Source organism: Hemicordylus capensis, chromosome 3 (assembly GCF_027244095.1).
Source record: "Hemicordylus capensis ecotype Gifberg chromosome 3, rHemCap1.1.pri, whole genome shotgun sequence".
NCBI lineage: Eukaryota > Metazoa > Chordata > Lepidosauria > Squamata > Cordylidae > Hemicordylus > Hemicordylus capensis.
The window spans coordinates 211,158,984-211,180,517 of record NC_069659.1 but is presented as its reverse complement, the minus strand read 5'-3'; the positions used below and the strand labels follow the sequence as shown (position 1 = coordinate 211,180,517).

Below are 21,534 nucleotides of genomic sequence, written 5' to 3'. Positions count from 1 at the left end.
ATTGAGCAGTGAGGAGGACTTGTGGGTGGGTGCCGGGAAGGTGAGTTAAACACGACCTTCCCTTTAGACAATCGTCTCCCCTTACCCAGGCAGGTGGATCATCTGCAAGCAGCCGTAACACACAAGGAAAAAAGAGGTTAGGGGAGCTCTTGCTCGCTTAACCTCATTTTTAAGGGAGGCTAATTAAGCAGCTTTGTTGCAGCGATCGGTCTAATCCTGGTGGTTCACACAAATGTACAAAACTGGGCTGGGTTGCCTTAGCCCAGTTTTGCACGCATGTGTGAATAACCTCATTAAGAACTTCTGCTACAACAATAAGGAACATACAAACATAGGAAGCTGCCATATACTGTCAGACCATTGGTCTATCTAGCTCAGTATTGCCTTCACAGACTGGCAGCGGCTTCTCCAAGGTTTCAGGCAGGAATCTCTCTCAGCCCTATCTTGGAGAAGCCAGGGAGGGAACTTGAAACCTTCTGCTCTTCCCAGAGCGGCTTCATCCCCTGAGGGGAATATCTTGCAGTGCTCATACATCAAGTCTCTCATTCAGATGCAACCAGGGCAGACCCTGCTTAGCTATGGGGACAAGTCATGCTTGCTACCACAAGACCAGCTACAAAGAGTTAAAACATTTTACTTCTTCTCTCACATCGCCAGAGGAGATACCCCACACTACCATATAATAAAACAGGAGGAAGAATTGTGATTCTGGTTTCAGATCTTTCCAAAACAGATCTGAGTAGTGGCAACAGAAATACCCTGAGGTAGGTTGACCCACACACAGGGCAAGTGAGACAGGCAGAGTTGAGGACTCTCAATGCATGGATAAGGTGGTGGTGCCAAGAGGAGGGGTTTAGAGTTGTTAGGCACTGGGATACATTGTGGGGCAAGCAACGCAGGTACTGAAGGGACAGGCTCCACTCAAACCGAGATGGAACCAGACTGCTGGCACTTAAATTTTTTAAAGGTTGCAGCGCAGCTTTTAAAATGATGCCTGGGGGATTGCTGACAAGAACTTGGTAGTATCTGGTTTGGCAAGCAAAATCCCCAAAGGTGCGAGGGTGAAACTTTTCAAATAAAGCAGAAGAGGACAGAGTAGAATCAGGGAACAGAACAGACGAACACATGACAACTGGTCAAAAAGGTCAAATGACAGTATGGGAGATAGCACATGCCTACGTCAGGTAAGAGACTCGGCATATAGGTATCTATATACCAATGTCAGAACCCTCTGAGCTGAAATGGGCAAGCTGGAGTGCTTGGTTGCTAATGAAAACATAGTGGGTATAATGGAAAGATGGTGGAATAGTAAGAACCAGTGAGCCACTGTTATTCCTGGATACAAACTCTACAGAGAGGGCAGGGAGGAGTGGATTGGAGGCGGAGTAACACTGTATGTTAAAGAAGGGATAGAATCCAACAAGCTAGAAAACCTAGGAGAACCAGAGATCTCCACAGAAACATTATGGGTGATATTATACAAGGCCTAAAAGGAAATGTATTACTAGGGACATGTTTTTGCCCTCCAGATCAAAACACTTGAGAGTGACCTGGAGTTGGAGAAGCAAATCAGAGAGGCATCAAAGTCAGAACTGTAATAATGGGTGACTTCAGTTAACCTCACATAGACAGACTGGGCAAATTCACATGTGGGTATTGACAGTAAGGCCAAATTTCTAGACATGCTAAATGGCTAAGCCTTAGAAGAGTTGGTTGTTGAACCAACCAGAGAAAAAGCAACCTTGGACTTAGGCAACCTTGGACTTAATTCTGAGTGGTGGCCAGGATCTGATGAGAGATGTCAGAATTGTAGAACTATTGGCGAACACTGACCACAGTGTGATGAAATTCAGTTTATATGTGAGTGGAGCATTGCCAAGAAAGTCCAGCCCAGATGCACTGGACTTCAGAAGAGGACACTTCTCAAAAATGAGGGGACTGGAAAAAGGAAGCTGAAAGGGAAAGTCAGGAGGCATGGAACTTATTTAAAACCATAATAATAGAAGCTCAGTTGGAATGTATACTAAGAAGGAGGAAAGGCACCACCAAATTCAGGAGGACACCAGCATCGCTAACATTTAGAGTCAGAGAAGCTATAAAAGGGAAGAAGACTTCCTTCAGAAAATGGAAGGCCTGCCCAAATGAAGAGAACAGGAAGGAACATAAACTCTGCCCCTTCCCCAAATGCAAGGAGACAATAAGGTATGCAAAAAGAGAGTTTGAAGAGCATATAGCTAGAAGTTCTGAAGGAACTCAGATGTGAAATTGCTGGTTTCTTAGCAAAAATATGTAACGTCCCTACAATCAGGCTTTGGGCCAGAGGACTGGAAAGTAGCTAATGTAGCTCCCATTTTCAAAAAGGGATCCAGGAGGAATCTGGGAAATGACAAGCTGGTTAGCTTAACTTCTGTGCCAGGTAAATTGGTGGAAAGCATACTTAAGGACAAAATTTCAAAACATATAGAAGAATAGGCCTTGCTGAAGGAGAACCAGCATGGTTTCTACAAAGGCAAATCTTGCCTCACTAACCTTTTGGAGTTCTTTGAGAGTGTCAACAGGCATGCAGATAAAGGTGATCTGGTTGACACAGAATAATTGGACTTCCAAAAAACTTTTGTCAAAGTTCCCCACCATAGGCTCTTGAGTAAACTTAGCAGTCATGGGATAAAGGGACAGGTTCATGTATGGATTGGTAACTTGTTGAAGGACAGAAAACAGAGGGTAGGAATAAATTAACAGTTTTCAAAATGGAGGGAAGTAAGAAGTGTGGTCCCCCAGGTCTGTAAGCAGTGCTCTTTAACGTGTTCATAAATGATCTAGAAGCAGCTAAGTGACCAAATTTAGAGATGACACCAAATTATTTAGGGTAGTAAAATCCAAACAGATTGTGAGGATCTCTCAAATGATCTTTCCAAACTGGGTGAGTGGGAAACAAAATGGCAAATGTGGTTCAGTGTAAGCAAGTGTAAAGTAATGTACATTGGCGGGGCAGATTAAACTATTTGCCGCCCATAAGTGACCAGGGATTTGCCGCCCCAGCAAGGGTTCCCCTTTAAAAGTAAATTGCTTGGGAGAGGGATTAAATCTACTTTTAAAACATTTTCAACCCATTTCAGGCCTCATGTACATGTGCACAGAGACCCCCAAAACCCAACCTGTCATTTGGGAGGCAGGTGGGCCTGTGGGAGGAGCTCTCACCACCGTCTCTGCCACCATCCAGCCACATGTACGTATGAAGACAGCCTGACGATCTGTCATGATTTGGGAGGCAGGCACTAGGAGCTCTCACTGCCTTTGCACAGCAGTGGTTTTAAAAGTTTTAAAAGTAATTTTAATTTTCCCCTGCTTCCCCAAGTGCAAGTGGCGGATTAATGCATAGGCAAATTTGCCACTCTTCAAAATTTGCCACCATAGGCAAGTGCCTATTTTGCCTATGTGTTAATCCACCAATTATAATTATAATAATTACACCAATTACAATTATAATAATTGTAAACCACCCTGAGCCATTTTGGAAGGGCGGTATAAAAATCAAATAAAATCAAATAAAAAAATTAATTAATCTATGGAATTTTCTGCCACAAGATGTGGTGATGGCCAAAAGCTTGGATTGCTTTAAGAAGGGCTTAAACAAATTCATTGAGGTCTATCAGTGGCTACTAGTCTGGTGGCTCATCTCAGAGGCAAGATGCCTCTCAATACCAGTTGCAGGGGAGCAACAGCAAGAGATAGGGCATGCCCCCAACTCTTGCCTGTGGGCTTCTTGGAGACATCTGGTGGGCCACTGTGTGAAACAAGATGTAGATTTAGATAGGGCTTGGGCCTGATCCAGCAGGGCTGTTCTTATGCTCTCATACATGCATAGGTTGCCCAAAGTGGGTCTGGAAATCTCACCCCCAGTATGTCATTGGCATGTCAATCATTCTTCTGCCTGGACTCTTCATGTTTAGGACATTTATCTGAAGGGGCCAACTTCCTAAGTTTGAAAGGCCTGGGCCATGGGTTTTCCAGATCAACCTTGGCACACTATGCCTGAACAAGGCTTATCTTATGGTCACCTTGTTTTATGTTCTGTTGTGAGGTTTTGGTCTGCTGTCATAATCTGCTCCAAGACTCACATTTGTTCTGTTACTGTAGGTTCTTCTCTAAACACATATTCCTCTCCCTGTGAATGGAAGAACTTCTCTGGATTTGGGCTCATGTTCTTCATGTAATGCTCTTTTACTAGATTGGGAACAGCCTTTCTGTGAGCACAATATGCTTTTCACTAGCTGCTTTTAGTACAAGCTAATGGACCTCTGTTAGCTTATATTGCAATAACTGGAATCTGTAATTGGGCTCTGTATATATTTTGCCACATGATTACAGTCCAATTGTTGCATGTATGCGAGTGTTTCTCCATTCATGTTACTGTCTGCCCTGTCTTATGGGTAACCTGATATATGAGAATTGTAAAAAATGATCTCTAAATTGCATTGGATAGTGCTGCAATGAGATCTCGTCCCCTTTCTGTTTCACAGTGCCTCCTCCAATAACAATCTCATACCTGGGTGATCTTCTTAGAAGGTCTCATGGCCTTACTATACACCTGATCCAAGAGTAAACTCTCCCAAGAGAACTTGGATGTGCATCTCAGAAGTCCGAAACAGTCTGCTCATTATCAAAGGCTGTTCATTCTCCTAAAGATCTTCAGTGGAGACGTTGGAGGGCACCATCCCTATTGCATGGCTCCAGCACTGCCTGTTTTCTGCAATCATCTCATGGCTGTCAGTCATCTTGACAGTCAGCAGACTGTTTTGGGCTAGAAGAATTCAGTTGGGCTTTGGGCTTTGATCAAAGTCTGAGTTCCTCAAGTTTCTGAAAAGCCTGACCCTAGCCTTATCTGTTATGCACTTACATAGATGGATTATTCTTGCTGAATAGAGATGGGCCCGGACTGGTCCGGAGTCCATTGAAAAGGCCTCCAGACCGGTCCGGACCCTGGTGGTTCGGTTCAGGGGTGGGGGTCGCTTTAAGAGCGGCAGGGGGCTTTACTTACCCCTCCCGCCGCTTTCCCGATGTGGCGCCGTAAAGTTCTGAGTAATTGGGGTGGCAGGGAGGTATCCTGCCACCCCAATTACTCCGAACTTTACGGCGCCACATCAGGAAAGCAGCGGGAGGGGTAAGTAAGCCCTCCCGCCGCTCTTAAAGCAACCCCCCACCGCAGTGCCAGACCGCAGTGTGGCGGTTCTATGCACACCCCTATTGCTGAATGCAAGCTCCCTTCTGGGCTTTGCTTAGCACCCCACAGGTTTAAAGCCTATGTGGACAAGGGCAAAGTGTGTCTTGGGAAGCTTTCATATGGGTTGATGGTAGAGAATAAGCAGGGCTGGCCCAAGGATAGGGGGCACCCCAGGCAAAGTCTGGCTTTGGCACCCTTGCCCCCTCTGCCCATGTGGGCAGCACTTTTGGGCAGGTGGGAGGTCCCCATCACCCATCTCACTGACACTCCTGCTGAAGCTGGCCTGCCATGGCATGTTATAACATCACTGTGCAATGAGGCAATGCCATTATAATGCACCACAGCAGGAGCTGTGGGTGGAGGCTGTGAAGAGAGTAAGCAGGTGGGTGGTCCTTGTTGCCCACCTGCCTGCTCTCCTCACTGCTTTTGCCACTGCTGGTTGCTTATGGGCAGCTAGCCTGCTGGGGATGTGATATAATGATGTTGCTACATGAAGGGTGGGTGGCAGGAATGGGGAGTGCCTGCTCGGATGCCTGCTCATCTCAACCATGGGAGGAGTACCTGCCCGCAGGCGGTGCTGGCGTAGGTCACATGTGGCCCAGGCAATCGTTGCCCTTCCTTAGGTGCGGCACCTTAAGTGACCCCCTAATTCACCTAGCAGGCAGCCTAGCCCTGAGAATAGGTAAAGTTAGCTCTAGTTAACAGTGGCTCTTGTCCTATTGATTAGTAAAAAAACCTAGCATTCTTTTCATGAAGGAATATGCAAGCTTGTCAGATGTCAAAGAATGCATGCTCCTTTATCAACTGATAAAGCTCTGGAACAAATACTGTTCTTTCCCTGAAGTTGTTATGATGGCTGTCAAGAAAAGTCCAAGGCAGAGAGCAGAAGAGTACCTGAAAGGGGGATTGGAGCTCTGCAACACAATAATATTTTGTGGCACTGAGGGACAGTGCCACTTTAATAACATCTCATGTGTTTGCTTATTTGGTCTCAAAACAGCAGGACATGGCACAGAGAGGCTGCATCAATGCGCATGTGCATGGACAGAGTTTTTGGTTACCTTTCCACTCAGCATGACTGTATATTTGAAATGGCGGGGGGGGGAGGCTGCGCAGAATATGACAAAAATCAGGAACATTTAGTCTGAAAAACAGCTGCAAACTGTTCACAACCCTTGTAGACTGTTTGAAAGAAAAGGGAATTAGACTGCCAGCCAATGACTGATTTCTGACAGGAAATATATATCAGAGTGTGGAGAGGTGATAGGGAAGAAGAAAAATCACACAATCATGAAAAGCAGGAGAGAGAAAATTTATAAGAGGAATAAAGCAGAAATCATTGTCCATCTAAAGAAAAAAAAGGGAGGGGGGGAGAAGAAAAATAGGCCACTGACAGGATTTCATGGAAAAAGTTACAGAAAGCAACAATGATTTTAAGTGGGAAGAGACACTAGGAATCAAAGTATGAAGAAAGGAAAGATATACAGGTGAAACTCAAAAAATTAGAATATCGTGCAAAAGTTCATTAATTTCAGTAATGCAAATTAAAAGGTGAAACTGATATATGAGATAGACGCATTACATGCAAAGCAAGATAAGTCAAGCCTTAATTTGTTATAATTGTGATGATCATGGCGTACAGCTCATGAGAACCCCAAATCCACAATCCCAGAAAATTAGAATATTACATGAAACCAATAAAACAAGGATTGTAAATAGAACAATATCGGACCTCTGAAAAGTATAAGCATGCATATGTATTCAGTACTTGGTTTGGGCCCCTTTTGCAGCAATTACTGCCTCAATGCAGCGTGGCATGGATGCTATCAGCCTGTGGCACTGCTGAGGTGTTATGGAAGACCAGGATGCTTCAATAGTGGCCTTCAGCTCTTCTGCATTGTTTGGTCTCATGTCTCTCGTCCTTCTCTTGGCAATGCCCCATAGATTCTCTATGGGGTTCAGGTCAGGCGAGTTTGCTGGCCAATCAAGCACAGTAATCCCATGGTCATTGAACCAGGTTTTGGTACTTTTGGCAGTGTGGGCAGGTGCCAAGTCCTGCTGGAAAATGAAGTCAGCATCCCCATACAGCTCGTCTGCAGAAGGAAGCATGAAGTGCTCCAAAATCTCCTGATAGACGGCTGCATTGACCCTGGACTTAATGAAGCACAGTGGACCAACACCAGCAGATGACATGGCTCCCCAAATCAACACAGACTGTGGAAACTTCACACTGGACTTCAAGCATCTTGCATTGTGTGCCTCTCCATTCTTCCTCCAGACTCTGGGTCCTTGGTTTCCAAATGAGATGCAAAAGTTGCTCTCATCAGAAAAGAGGACTTTGGACCACTGAGCAACAGACCAGTTCTTTTTTTTCTTGAGCCCAGGTAAGACGCTTCTGACATCGTTTGTTGTTCAGGAGCGGCTTGACAAGAGGAATACGACATTTGAAGCCCATGTCCAGGATCCGTCTGTGTGTGATGGCTCTTGATGCACTAACTCCAGCCTCAGTCCACTCCTTGTGAAAGTCCCCAACACTTTTGAATGGCCTTTTCCTGACAATCCTCTCCAGGCTGCGGTCATCCCTGCTGCTTGTGCACCTTTTTCTTCCACACTTTCCCCTTCCACATAACTTTCTATTAATGTGCTTTGATAAGGCACTTTGGGAACATCCAACTTCTTTTGCAATTACCTTTTGAGGCTTTCCCTCCTTATGGAGGGTGTCAATGATGGTTTTCTGCACAACTGTCAAGTCAGCAGTCTTTCCCATGATTGTGATTCCTAATGAACCAGACTGAGAGACCATTTAAAGGCTCAGGAACCCTTTGCAGGTGTTATGGATTGATTAGCTGATTGGAGTGGGACACCTGGAGCCTAGACTGTTGAACCTTTTCACAATATTCTAATTTTCTGGGATTGTGGATTTGGGGTTCTCATGAGCTGTACGCCATGATCATCACAATTATAACAAATTAAGGCTTGACTTATCTCGCTTTGCATGTAATGCGTCTATCTCATATATCAGTTTCACCTTTTAATTTGCATTACTGAAATTAATGAACTTTTGCACGATATTCTAATTTTTCGAGTTTCACCTGTACTGTAGATGTTGGTGCAAAAACAAAAGTCCTGTTAGGGGGAAAAACCCTGTTGACAGCAGTACTACATTCAAGAAAAAGGAATAGCTAGCAATTTTAGAAGTTAATAGAATAAACTGTGGAAGAGGAAAAGGTGCTGAAAAAGTATTAAGGAGAATTTATATATTTTCCACCACTCAAGTGGAAACAACATATAACAAAAGCAGTGACACATTTGTGTGTGCTGGGGGTTGGGTAAGGTAGGTGGTCAGCAGGAACTAATACAGGGGTATTACAGGGTCCAGTACAGGGGTAAGGGGTTGGGAAGTCTCCTAAATATTTGAAACAGATATTAGAAAGTATATTGTCAAATCCCTCATTGCTGAGTAACTACAGGTCTGTCTCCAACCTTCCATGACTGGGCAAGGTAATTGAGAGGGTGGTGGCCTCCCAGCTCCAGACAGTCTTGGAGGAAACTGATTATCTTGACCCATTTCAAACTGGTTTCGGGCTGGCTATGGGGTAGAGACTGCCTTGGTCGGCCTGATGGATGATCTCCAATTGGAAATGGACAGAGGAAGTGTGACTCTGTTGGTCCTTTTGGACCTCTCGGCGGCTTTCAATATTATCAACCATGGTATCCTTCTGGAGCATCTGAGGGGGTTGGGAGTTAGAGGCACTGCCTTGTGGTGGTTCCGCTCCGACCTCTCAGGCAGTTTCCAGATAGTGTCCCTTGGCAACTGCTGTTCCTCAAAATCTGAACTTTTGTATGGTGCCCCTCAGGGCTCCATATTGTCTCCGATGTTGTTTAACATCTACATGAGACTGCTGGGAGAGATCATCAGGAGATTGGGTGCAGGGTGCTATCAGTATGCTGATGACACCCAAATCTATTTCTCCATGTCAGCATCATCAAGAGAGGGCATAACCTCTCTAAATGCCTGCCTGGAGTTGGTGATGGGCTGGATGAAGGATAAAAAGCTGAGACTGAATCCAGATAAGACTGAGGTACTCATTATGCGGGGTCAGAACTCGAGAGTTGTTCAGGGTTGTGAGAGGGCTAATGAGTGCCCCTCCTCCCCTGAATCAGAATCTGGAACCATCGATTACCTGTTGTGATGTGCTTAATGAATTCTTTGTGGAGGAAATCTCTCGTATTCGGGGCGACTTACTCCATCTCCACAGTTACCTCAGTGTCTGATGTGGAGGTGTCCAGCGACTCCTCCTGTGTGATTAGGTTGGATCAGTTCCAGTTTGTGACCCCTGAGGATGTGGACAAGCTGATTGGAATGGTGCAGCCTACCACCTGTTCTCTTGACCCTTGTCCAACATGGCTTATATAATCTGGCAGGGGAGTTGTTGTAGAAGGCCTGGTAGAGATTATAAATGCATATCTGAGGGAAGGTAGGATGCCTCCTTGTCTTAAGGAGGCAATTATTAGACTGCTTCTGAAGAAGCCTACCCTGGATCCCTCGGTCTTGAACAACTACAGGCCTGTGTCTAACCTTCCGTGGTAATTGAGAGGGTGGTGGCCTCACAGCTCCAGACAGTCTTGGAGGAAACTGATTAACTTGACCCATTTCAAACTGGTTTCCGGGCTGGCTATGGGGTGGAGACTGCCTTGGTTGGCCTGGTGGATGATCTCCAACTGGGAATTGACAGAGGAAGTGTGACTTTGTTGATCCTTTTGCACTTCTTGGCAGCTTTCGATACTATTGACCATAGTATCCTTCTGGAGCGTCTGAGGGGGTTGGGAGTGAGAGGCACTGCTCTGCAGTGGTTCCGCTCCTACCTCTCGGGCAGGTTCCAGATGGTGTCCCTTGGCAACTGCTGTTCCTCAAAATCTGAACTTTTGTATGGTGCCCCTCAGGGCTCCATATTGTCTCCGATGTTGTTTAACATCTACATGAGACTGCTGGGAGAGATCATCAGGAGATTGGGTGCAGGGTGTTATCAGTATGCTGATGACACCCAAATCTATTTCTCCATGTCAGCATCATTGGGAGAGGGCATAACCTCCCTAAATGCCTGGCTGGAGTCGGCAATGGGCTGAATGAGGGATAACAAACTGTGACTGAATCCGGCTAAGACGGAGGTACTCTTTGTGTGGGGTCGGAACTCGGGAGACGATTTTGATCTCCCTGTTCTGGATGGGGTCACACTTCCCCAGAAGGAACAGGTACACAGTCCGGGGGTGCTTCTTGATACAAACTTGTCCCTGGTGTTCAGGTTGAGGTAGTGGCCAGAAATGCTTTCCATCAGCTTCAGTTGATACGCCAACTACACCCACTTCTTGAGATAAATGACTTCCAAACGGTGGTACATCTGCTGGTCACCTCCAGACCTGACTACTGCAATGTGCTCTATGTGGGGCTGCCTTTGTATAGGCAGCCCCACATAGAGCACATCGCAGTAGTCAGGTCTGGAGGTGACCAGCAGATGTACCACCGTTTGGAAGTCATGTTTTCTGGAAACTGCAGTTCATCCAGAATGTGCGAGCCAGCTTGGTCTCTGGGTTATCCCAGAGAGACCACATCACTTCTGTCTTGAAAAAGCTACACTGGCTGCTGAAAAGTTTCTGGGCAAAATACGAAGTGCCGGCTATAACCTATAAAGCCCTAAACAACTTAGGCCCTGGGTATATTAGAGAATGTCTTCTTCACCATGAGCCCCACCACCTATTGGAATCATTAGTTGACGTTTGTCTGCAGCTGCCACTGGCTTCTCAGGCGGCTACTCAGGGATGAGCCTTCTCTGCTGCAGCCCCGAGGCTGTGGAATGTGCTCCTTGTTGAAATAAGAGCCTTCCTATCTTTGACAACATTTAAAGAGGCAGTTAAGACACATTAGTTCCCCCAGGCTTTTAATTAGCTACTGTTTTAATAGTTTCAAGATTGTTTCAAGTTTTAAATTATTGTAATGTTTTAACCTTTTTATTTGTTGTAATTTGTATTGTTTTATTGTAAACTGCCCAGAGACTTAAGTTTTGAGTGGTATACAAATATGTTAAATAGTCATAATAATTTTTACACACACATCCCTCTATAGGGAGAGTTTACATCTTCATGAAGAGAAGATGCATATCATTCCATTTTATTTATTTATTTATTTAAACATGTTTATACTGCCCAAAACTTATGTCTCTGGGCAGCTTACAACAGAATAAAAACAAAGTAAAACATTTGTTAAGACAAAAATGGAGGGGTGGGGGAACCACATTACAATTTAAAAATTTTAAAATAATATTTTAAAACAGCATTAAAACCATTAAAACAACATTAATTAAAAGCCTGGGTGAAGAGATGTGTTTTTAAGAGACTTTTAAAAAGCTGTCAGAAATGGGGAGGCTCTTATTTCACTAGGGAGCGCATTCCAAAGCCTCGGGGCAGCAGTGGAGAAGGCCTGTCCCTGAGTGGCCACCAGACGAGCCGGTGGCAGCTGCAGACGGACCTCTCCAGCAGATCTCAGTGGGCGGAGGGGTTCATGACGAAGAAAGTGTTCTCTTAAATACCCAGGGCCCATACTGTTTAGGACTTTATAGGTTATAACCAGCACCTTGTATTTTGCCCGGAAATATATCGGCAGCCAGTGTAGCTCCTTCAATACAGGAGTTATACGGTCTCTCCGAGATGACCCAGAGACCAGCCTGGCTGCCGCATTCTGGACCAACTGTAGTTTCCGGACTATATACAAGGGCAGCCTCACATAGAGTACATTATAGTAATTCAGTCGGAGGTTACCAGAAGATGTACCACTGTTTTGAGATCGTTCACCTCAAGAAATGGACGCAGCTAGCGTATCAGCCGAAGGTGATAGAAAGCATTTCACAATAGGAAGTACTTTTTCTGTCACCATTTTATGGAACATGCAAAGTAGCCCTCATTCACTAATGAAGCTAGCTAGAGCAGTACAAACCTTGGCACCCAGTAGCTGAAACTGTGACCCAATACAGTTAGATGGATCTGCCCCACGTACCTTACATGGGATAATCTTATAGGCAATACCACTCTATACTCATTCACAACTACACACATTTAGGTGAACAATTTTTTCCTTTCTGAAACAAAGGCAAATTTTAAAACGTAAGAGTATTCAATTTAATGAAAAAGAGAACACATCAGCAAGCCAACTTGCATTACATTCTCCTCACGTCAGACAAATTACATTGTTCTCCACAATGTTATATAAAGGCAAAGTACATGTGAAAAAGGGATCAGTGTCCAGAACCATTTCCAAACATTACACAGTCATTCAGAACTAAAAGCTGTATCTTTTTTCATTGCCCTCGAGTTCAGTGGGCATAATGCTGCTAGTGTCTCCTTTGCAAGCCCCATTTGAAATGGATAAGGAATACACAAAAGCACAGCTCTGTTTCTCTTTAACTGCTGTTTATTTCAATAAGGCTTGAGCAGGAGGCATTCTTATGCCCATTGCTAAAAGTAAAGCAAAGGGGAAAAAATGGACCAGTTAGCATTGCGGTCTACTTTTTAAATGCAGTAGTTCCAATTCCCTGTCCTCATCTAGGTGACTTGGCAAATTTCAGCATTTATTCGAAGAACAAGAGACATCAGAAGTGTCATAATGAGGCAGTGAAGTGAACTGCTTGTGTTCAAGACAGCCTTTATCTGTACATCTTGAAACATGCAAAAAAAACATATTTGGCCGATAGCTAGGATAAGCAAATAGTACACAAGCTCAACTCATTTACAATCGGATCATGAACAGCATGACAATATTGTAAACCACTCAATGGCCTCTCTTTTAACAACTTCATGTATATACATATATTTGCATATATTTATGCACCTGTTAATATTAATTCAGTGGATTCTAGCTGCAAAACAAACCATGCTTTTGCACATATTCTTCAGTGGCTTTTGCCTCAGTGTTTTATTCTTCCCATGAAGTGCATACATTAAAAATCTCTTTCTAAAAACTACAGCAAAATAAGCAGTACTGAATAACCAAAGGCAATGGAGAAGACAGTTATTGTTCGCTTGTGATCCTTACCCTCACATAATGCAAATCTGAAAAGTGAAAATGTTAAATAAAAATCTAGATGCATAAAAGTTAATTTTTCCCCCTTTGGTGTGCAGTCAAGCTTGCAAAAGCAAACTGCAACACTTCATTTCATTCAAGTGCCTAGTCTGGTGTGATATGTATGTAACAGCTGGCCAGAGGAAAAAGATCTTTGAACTCCTGTTCAGTGGGAGAGAGGCACTGCAGTTTTTTTTAGCTTAGTTTATTAAGGCTTTAGAAGGATGCTGGTTCATAGCACTATAGAGTCTTAGGATTGCAGGATCATTTTAACCTATTGCTTCACTGTTAGTCCTGTATGCCTGCTTCCGCAGATGGGCCTCAATCTCATCCCTGAACACCAACATCCCAAGATGAGAGTGAGATGCCTCGTTCATTGCTTTAGACTGGATACACATGCGATATTGCTCTGGAGTCAGTTCATCAGCACAATGCTTCTCATGCCAGAGGTGAAAGAGGCCTGGCACTGGAGTCCTGACCACAATTAGGTCACTGTGCAAATACTTTCGGTAAAGGTGAACATCCTCTCCACCCCAGCCTTTGACTTCCAAGTCAAACCCACCTGCCAAAAAACAAGGAGACAAGTCAGAAAGAACGTACTTCTGAAACAAAGTTAGATCACACTCTTTTCTAAGACCATGTGTCTGACTGGTAGGTTGTGTTCCAGCTGGAAGTGAGATTTGCCAGGTGTACCTCAACCATAAATAGAGTGCAGCTGTATGGTGAAAGAGTAACACTACATTCCATGTTTGGAGTTAAAGACAGGTTCTATATTGGAAAAGGTCAAAGTCTAAGGTCAGATTCTAGAGTAACCCAAGAGCAATGAAAATTCTAGACAGTCGCCGACAGCCAGACCAACAGGGTGCTGGTGGAAGAGCTTTCCCCATCATGCTGGGGGTGGGGTGGGGTGCAATTTTCAATAGTTTCTCTTTTCCCCGGCAGATGCCCGTGCCTCCCAAAATGTGTCCCTGAGGTTTGAGGAACCCTCAGAAATATTTTTGTGAGGCACAGACAGTTGCAATTGGGTTAGGGGTGGTGGTGGTGGGAAATCAATGCTCTTCCTTACATGATGGAATATTGCCACACCCCAGCCTTGTGCTAAGGGTGGTAGTCTTGCCTTACCAGACATTGCACAGAAAGCAGAATGCTGCTTTTGTTCAATGAGCACTCGGGGGGAGGGGGGGAAAGAGTTCGTTGTTTGCTGCACATGCCTCCCTACCAGTGGCTCCCTTCCCCCACTCTGATTACAGAATGGGCGCGAGTTCATTTTTTGCTGTCGCTTCCCCCCCCCCACCTGCTGTAATACACAGTAGGCAGGCACTCAACTCATGCCCAGTTGCCACTTGTATGCACTTTACAGGAAAAGCACTGCATTTTACACATGTGTGTTCACTCAATCTTCTCTATTCTCCTACCATAGTCAAAGCAAAAAATAAAGGAAACAAAACATTAGCAGCTGCAATTTTTTACACCAAAGTTAAGCTGAACAGGGCGAAGGGGGAAAGCAATTTCGCATCAAAGGTTCTCAGACTTTGCCATAAAGTGTTTCCCTAAAAAAATCAACACACACTAAATTTAAAACTTCCCAAAATTTAACAAAAATAAAAACCACCCCAAGTCAGCCAAAGAATAATATGTCACTGGGAGAAGGGGGGGATAGCCAAATAAGCCATACATTCACAGACTGAAATTTGCTTTGTGAAATAGTTCTAGATGGGACTTGATAAAGCTGGAGAAAGAGGCATGGTAAAAGTAGCATCTCAGCAACTCCTCTTCATTTGTCTTTGTAATTGTTTTCCTCTTTTCTTCTGGTCTCTCACTTTATTCACTTAATCTGCTGTATTTGCCTCCTCTGATTACAACTCTCCTAGCAACTGATTCACTTTCTTCAGAGGGCTAAACCTATACTGGTGCAAACTATGAATCTAAGGATCTTCTGTAGATGGGAAACTAAGAAGCCAGAGATACAGAGTTACATATATCTTGGCTTAGGCTGTACACAGGAAAACAAGCAATAAAACTGTCATTAACTTGATTTGTCTCAGCTATAGAAGCAGAGTAATTTTTTTGGTGCAAAATGTATTGTGTTCCTGTAAAATATTGTATTATTAATGCAACTAAAAACAAGGCTTATTACATGGGCAATTATATAAAAACTTAGTTAAGCCACAAGGTGGTGCCAAAGTATATTGGCAAAAACTAAAGAGTTCCAGCAGTTCAAGCTGTTTGAAAGCATAAAGTTAGATGCATGACTAATATGCATTTTCCAACATAATTTAAAAACTGGAAGTTAAATCTACTTCAGGAGAAAATCAGAAATAGATTATTCCTTTCAAGAAGCTGTTTAACTAGTGCAAGAGTCATTTTAGTTATGCATTGGAGCAGAAAACTGTTGGAAGCAGCAACATTCTAAGCAAGGTCAATACAGTCCTAAACCAAGATATTGTTCAGGTTTTGGCATCTTACCAACAGTCAAGAAATCTGTTCGATACTGACAAGTCATCCCAAAGCCAAAGTCTCGCCAAAAACCAGAATCCTTCTTGTGCACCTACAATTATAAATATATGAATGTGTTAGGCCTTTTGAGAAGTGTCTCCGAAAACAGCAACAATGTAGAACTTGAAATCAATTATACAGCCACAGTGCCTGTATAGTTAAGGTGAGCATACGATTATGCAATTCTCCATCATCTTCCACTGACCCACCCTATCCTATAATTCCAGATTGACATGTTGCAGAGTAAGTTCCTTTTCTTAAACTTTATGGTGCAAAATGCAACTCACATCCATGCCAATGAGTGCAGAATGAAACTAGACATGACAACGTATTTTGTACCACAGGACTTCCAAGTGCTGCTTGCACTCAGCGCAGAGGCGTAACTATAGGGGGGGCAGGGGGGGCACGTGCCCCGGGCGCCATCTTTTCTGGTCACGTGGGGGGCGCCGCCATGACAAAAAAATTTTTTAATTTTTTTTTAAATTTTTTGTTAATACAAATGTTTTCTGCTCAGTGCAGCAGCACTGCAGCAGTCAAGGGAGCGCGTCGGCGCCCCCTCCCCCACGAGAGGCCTGCGCCCCCCCCCCCCATTGCTTTGCTGGCGCCTGGCGGCCAGTCAGTGGCCTGGCTTAGCGGCGGCGGGCACTTGTGAGGAAAAACCTAAGTATAATGTAGTATGTTGGGGGAGGCGGGGGGGCGCCATTTCAGTGCTTGCCCCGGGCGCCGTTTTCCCTAGTTATGCCTCTGACTCAGCGACATATTGCCTATCTTGAAGAGCACTTCTTGAGCACAAACAGCACCCTAAAGTCTTGGTCCTGTGGCACAACAGCACATGCAACTCTTAAAAGAGAGGAATGCTTGTCTTGTGGTAGCAAGCATGAATTGTCCCCTTTGCTAAGCAGGGTCTGCCCTGGCTTGCATTTGAATGGGAGACTACATGTGAGCACTGTAAGATATCCCTTTTAGGTGACGGGGCCACTCTGGGAAGAGCTTGCACGCAGAAGGTCCCAGATTTCTTCCTTGGCAACTCCAAGATAGGGCTAGGAGAGACTCTTGCCTGTAACCTCGGAAAAGCTACTGCCAGTCTATGTAGACAATACTGAGCTAGACAGACAATGATAGGAGCTCCAATGATAGCTCCAATGATAGGAGCTTCCTATGTTGCTATGACTTGGGAGAGCTGCGCAGAAGCTCCTGATGCATCCCTGCAAAGCGCCTTTACAGTGCACTTTATTAGTCAAGATGCAGCATACCATATTGCAATTCTTCTTTCAGCTAAAGACATACACAAAATATTCCACCATTCATCACAACAGGCATGAGCAAATTGTTCATTTGCTCTGATTTAAAAAAAAGTTAAAAATCCAAATCAGAAGGATTCAGAGTTAACAAGCAACACATAATCCATAGACAGTGAACATGTTGGCCTCTGCCGAAATGTTTGCTTCCTTATTCTAAATATTCTGTAGTGAGGCTACAGTGACTGAGTTAACTCTCTTAATATGAAGCTTCTTTCAACTTCAGTCACTTACCAACTGCTGCTCCACAGGGGGTGGTACGTCTTGATTAGCATAGACAATTGCAGGATTATAAAGGCTAAATACCACAGGATAGAAAACTTTCTTGCCTACAAGAGAAGGAGGTGGTGTTATTCATTGTGGTGAAATCTCTAGCTGCATATCTCCTCCTTGTTAACATACTGAAACTCAGAGAGGTATGGGGAATTCCCCTGCCATTTTCTAAACTTAGGAGAAGAGAAGGGGATCTTACCAGAATGGGTGACATGCATTTGTGGATCCTGTTTAAATTAGGCAGGGACTAATGAGGTTTCGGGAGTGAAGAATAACCTTTTCTTTGCTGCCACCATAAAGCTTTTCTTCCTAGTAGCTGGTTTTGGCTTTGCGCATGGTATGGAACTTCATAGAACAGACCACTTAAATAAGTAAATAGTTTAACTTATTTTTCACAAGAGAATAAAAAGTTGTATTTTTTCCTTACACCTTAGTTGCAAAAAGATGTAAGTTTAAGTAGTAAAAACTGTGGCTTCAATTAAGAGGTTCCAATCCCCTTTCTTAAAGTTCAAATTTCCCCTTTTTCTTTTAAAATTTCATTTTTACAACTGCCCATTGAAAGAAATTTCTTACCCTTTTTTCTAAGCAGAAGGAAACTAGTCCTATTCTGATGCTTTATTCAATAGGATCAGGTTCTCACTTCAGAAAGCCATCTGCCCTGGGAAATTACTTTCCCTTTGGCACCTTTTTGGGCTTTCCTCTTGGTGATCTCTACTTCTAATTAATTAAGGTTTTTCCTTCTTTCATGTACCAGATCACCCTGATCATCCTCAGGCAACAGCAAAACTGAACTCTCAACCATAACTTCCCCCTGCCCCTTCCTAACAGTAACCCACCAGCGCAGCTGAAGTCACACCCCCTAACAACAGTTACTAGGAAATAAACTATCTGAAACAGATTCTCCACAAATAGCAGTTCTCCAATAGCAACAGCTCAGGCTCTTCATGCCGCCATGCTCTGTTTAGGTACAAGCCAGCCCATCTGCATCATCCACTGCTCGCAGATGGCTTCACTTGCTTCAACCAACATAATATGGAATCATAGAGCTATGGCAGGCCCTGTGTACTTTTCATAACATGGAAAAAAGGTAAAGGGACTGGACTTGATGCAGGCCATGAACATAAGAAGAGCCTGGCTGGATCAGGCCCAAGGCCTATCTACTCCAGCACCCTGTTTCCCACAGTGGCCCACCAGATACCCCTAAGAATCCCCCACCAGGAAATGAAGGCATGCCCCCTCCCCTGCTGCTGCTCCCTTGAAACTGATATTCAGAAGCATCCTGCTTGTGAACCTGAAGGTAGGCTATAGCCATTGAATGTAAGCCCCACGTAAAGCCATCCAAGCTGGTGGCCATCACCACATCCAGTGGCAGAGAAATCCATAGATTAGTTATACACTGTGTGAAACGGTACTTCATTTTGTTGGTTCTAAGTTTCCTGGCAATCATTTTCATGGAATGTCCCCTAATTCTAGTGTTGTATGTAAGAGGGGGAAAAGTCCTTTCTATCCACTGTTTCCAAACCATGCATAATTTTACAAACCTCTATCATGCCTTTCCTTAGTCACCTGTTTTCTAAACTAAAAAGCCCCAAATGATGTAGCCTTGCTTTGTAAAGAAAGTGCTCTAGATCCCTGATCATTTTGGTTGCCCTCTTCTTCACCAGTTCTACAATATTTTTTGAGATATGTTGACCAAAACTGTACACAGTACTCCAAATGTAGCTGCACCATCAATTTGTATAAAGGTGTTATAACTTAGGAGAACCTTGTTATTCACGGAACTGTTATTCGCGATTCCATGTATCCATATGGTGTCTCATTGACACCCGTATGCAGTATCCGTGGATACAAAAGGGTTGAAACTCACATCTCCGTGGCTCCTAGAGGGCCGGAAGTAACCATGGAGGTTGCTTCCACCTGCCATGTCATCTTCAGGATCGATTTTGTGGCTCCTTTCTTTACAACAATGGACTATTTCCTGTGAACTTTTGCAGTCGGAGGGTGTATTTCGGGGGATTCCTGGGCACATACAGACCCCCCGGAGCATGCCACAGTTCATTACCATCAGTGTTTTTCGCTTTTTTTTTTCAATTTCCCTCCACTTTGGAATCTAACCCCCATTTCCCATAGCCATAATGCCTCATTACTCGTGGTAGTAGGTGAGTAATGGAACCCCCATGAGTAACTAGGTTCTCCTGTTTTAGCAGTTTTATTTTCAATCCCCTTCCCAATGATCCCTAGCACTGAATTTGCCTTTTTCACAGCTGCTACACACCAAGTTAATATTTTCAATGAGCTGTCCACCACAGCCCCAAGATCCTTCTCCTGGACAGTCACTGACAGCTCAGACTGCATCAGTGTATATGTGAAGTGGGGATTTTTTTGCACAATACACTTTTTTGGACGTTTTAATATTTTAGTTAGCCACCTCAAGCATCTCTTGTTAAGAGAGGGAAGACAAGGTATACATTTTAAAGGTAAATAAAACAAACTGCAGCCTTTGCCTTGAAGTATAGGCTGAGTATCACTTATCCAGACTGCTTGGGACCAGAAGTGTTCCGGATTTCTGATTTTTCCGCATTTTGAAATATTTTCATAATGAGATATCCTGGGCATGGGAATGAAGGGGGGGGGGGTTTCCCTTTTCCCTCTAGCACCAAAACGAGAACATGAAAAAGCTTCACAATAAAAACAGAGCCGCAACTAGAGAGAATTACAGACAAATTACCGCATGTTTAAAAGTAGCAAAATTGGGAATCTGCAAGCGAGTGAGGGGGGCTCTCCTTCTCTCCTCTTCCGCTTTTTAAATGTTTTAAATAATCTTCACCAATCTCAGCAATTTTAGCCAGGGCAACGGGCTGAGCATCTCCCTCTGGGAATGTGCAGCATCCAGCCAGTGGCGTCTCCTCGTGGCGGAAGCTGAGAGGGGGGAGAGACCCAGGCAGGAGGAGCAGCAGGCAGCGGGGGTGGGCTTGCAATTGCAAAGGTGGTCTGCTTTTTCTCGCCTGTGTGTTCTGCTTGTGGATCGAGCACACACAAGGAGAGGAAGGCAGGTAGCTGCGCCTTCAGCTAGCTCGGTTTGGGAACTGAAGTGTTTTCCTTTTGCTAGTGAGCTGTGTGAGAGAGACAGCTATTATTACAGCAGTCGTCAAGGCTTTTAAAAGAAAAAGAAAAAACCACACACGTTTTGTAACTCCCTGCCTGATGGCTTCTGGCATAATCAAGGTCCATCAGGCTGGGACTTGCAATGGGTCTTCTAAAGCTACTAGTCATTGTAGTTCATCGGAGGAAGGCGATCAGGAAATGTATAGGAAAATGTGTAAGAAGCTCGCCCAGCTCACCAAGGTAATAAATAAGTTTTGTTTTTTGTTTTACTACAGTGCACGCTATGGTGGTTTCTGGATTTTGGATGTCCGGATAAGGGATACTCAACCTGTAATGCCAAAGGTTGCAAAACAGTGGGTGGGCAGACTGCCTCTAGCACAGGGGACTCAAACTGAAGCCACCTGCCTTACAAGGAATATATTGATAGAGTCTGTCCATTAGTAGCTATTGATTTATGCTTTCATTTGCCATCATATACACTTAACTCAGGACCCAAACTGTTAAAAACACAACAAAAATACACAATGAGGTTCCCATTTGCATGTTTTTCAATGGATGCAAGTCCTAGAATGCTTCATATACAGGCTGCTGTTGGGTAATATTTATTTTTCCTAACTGATATTAGCTTTGTCACACTAACCAATTACTTCTGAGGACTGCTGCCAACAGCAAGTTGCCATTTATTACCTGGATTACCAAGACTCTGAAAATGCCTCACATCTAGCTCATCCCTGGTTCATATATTTGAAATTCCCCTATATGGAGCAGCCATTTGACTACAGCTGGGTTGCAGAAATAATGCAAGAACCTTGGGCCAAGCTGCTTTCCAGTGCTGACAGTTCATGCAAGCCCACTTCTGCCACCCTCATGTAGATTGCCTCAAAGAAGCAGCATGCCTTGATAGCTCACACACTAATTCTCCAACACAAGTGTACCAACAGGGCCACTATAAGTGGGGGCTGGATTTTGAATATATGAACTAGGGCTCAGAGTTACCACAGTACTGGACTATTCTTTTTCTCATCAAGCCA

General features: G+C 44.1%; 1 protein-coding gene across 4 annotated transcripts in view; it reads right to left on the bottom strand.

Annotated features, from left to right (window-relative positions):
• Positions 1-12,377: 12,377 nt before the first annotated feature.
• CSGALNACT2 (chondroitin sulfate N-acetylgalactosaminyltransferase 2) overlaps positions 12,378-21,534 on the bottom strand; it is a 65,965-nt gene continuing 56,808 nt past the window's right edge. For all 4 annotated transcript variants that reach the window (XM_053310463.1, XM_053310466.1, XM_053310465.1 and 1 more), the window contains 3 exons: positions 17,360-17,454; positions 15,798-15,879; positions 12,378-13,893 (listed from right to left, as the gene is read on the bottom strand). In XM_053310463.1, the coding sequence (XP_053166438.1) occupies positions 13,601-13,893; positions 15,798-15,879; positions 17,360-17,454 (470 nt within the window). In that variant the 3' untranslated portion in view covers positions 12,378-13,600. The remainder of the gene's footprint in view (positions 13,894-15,797; positions 15,880-17,359; positions 17,455-21,534) is intronic.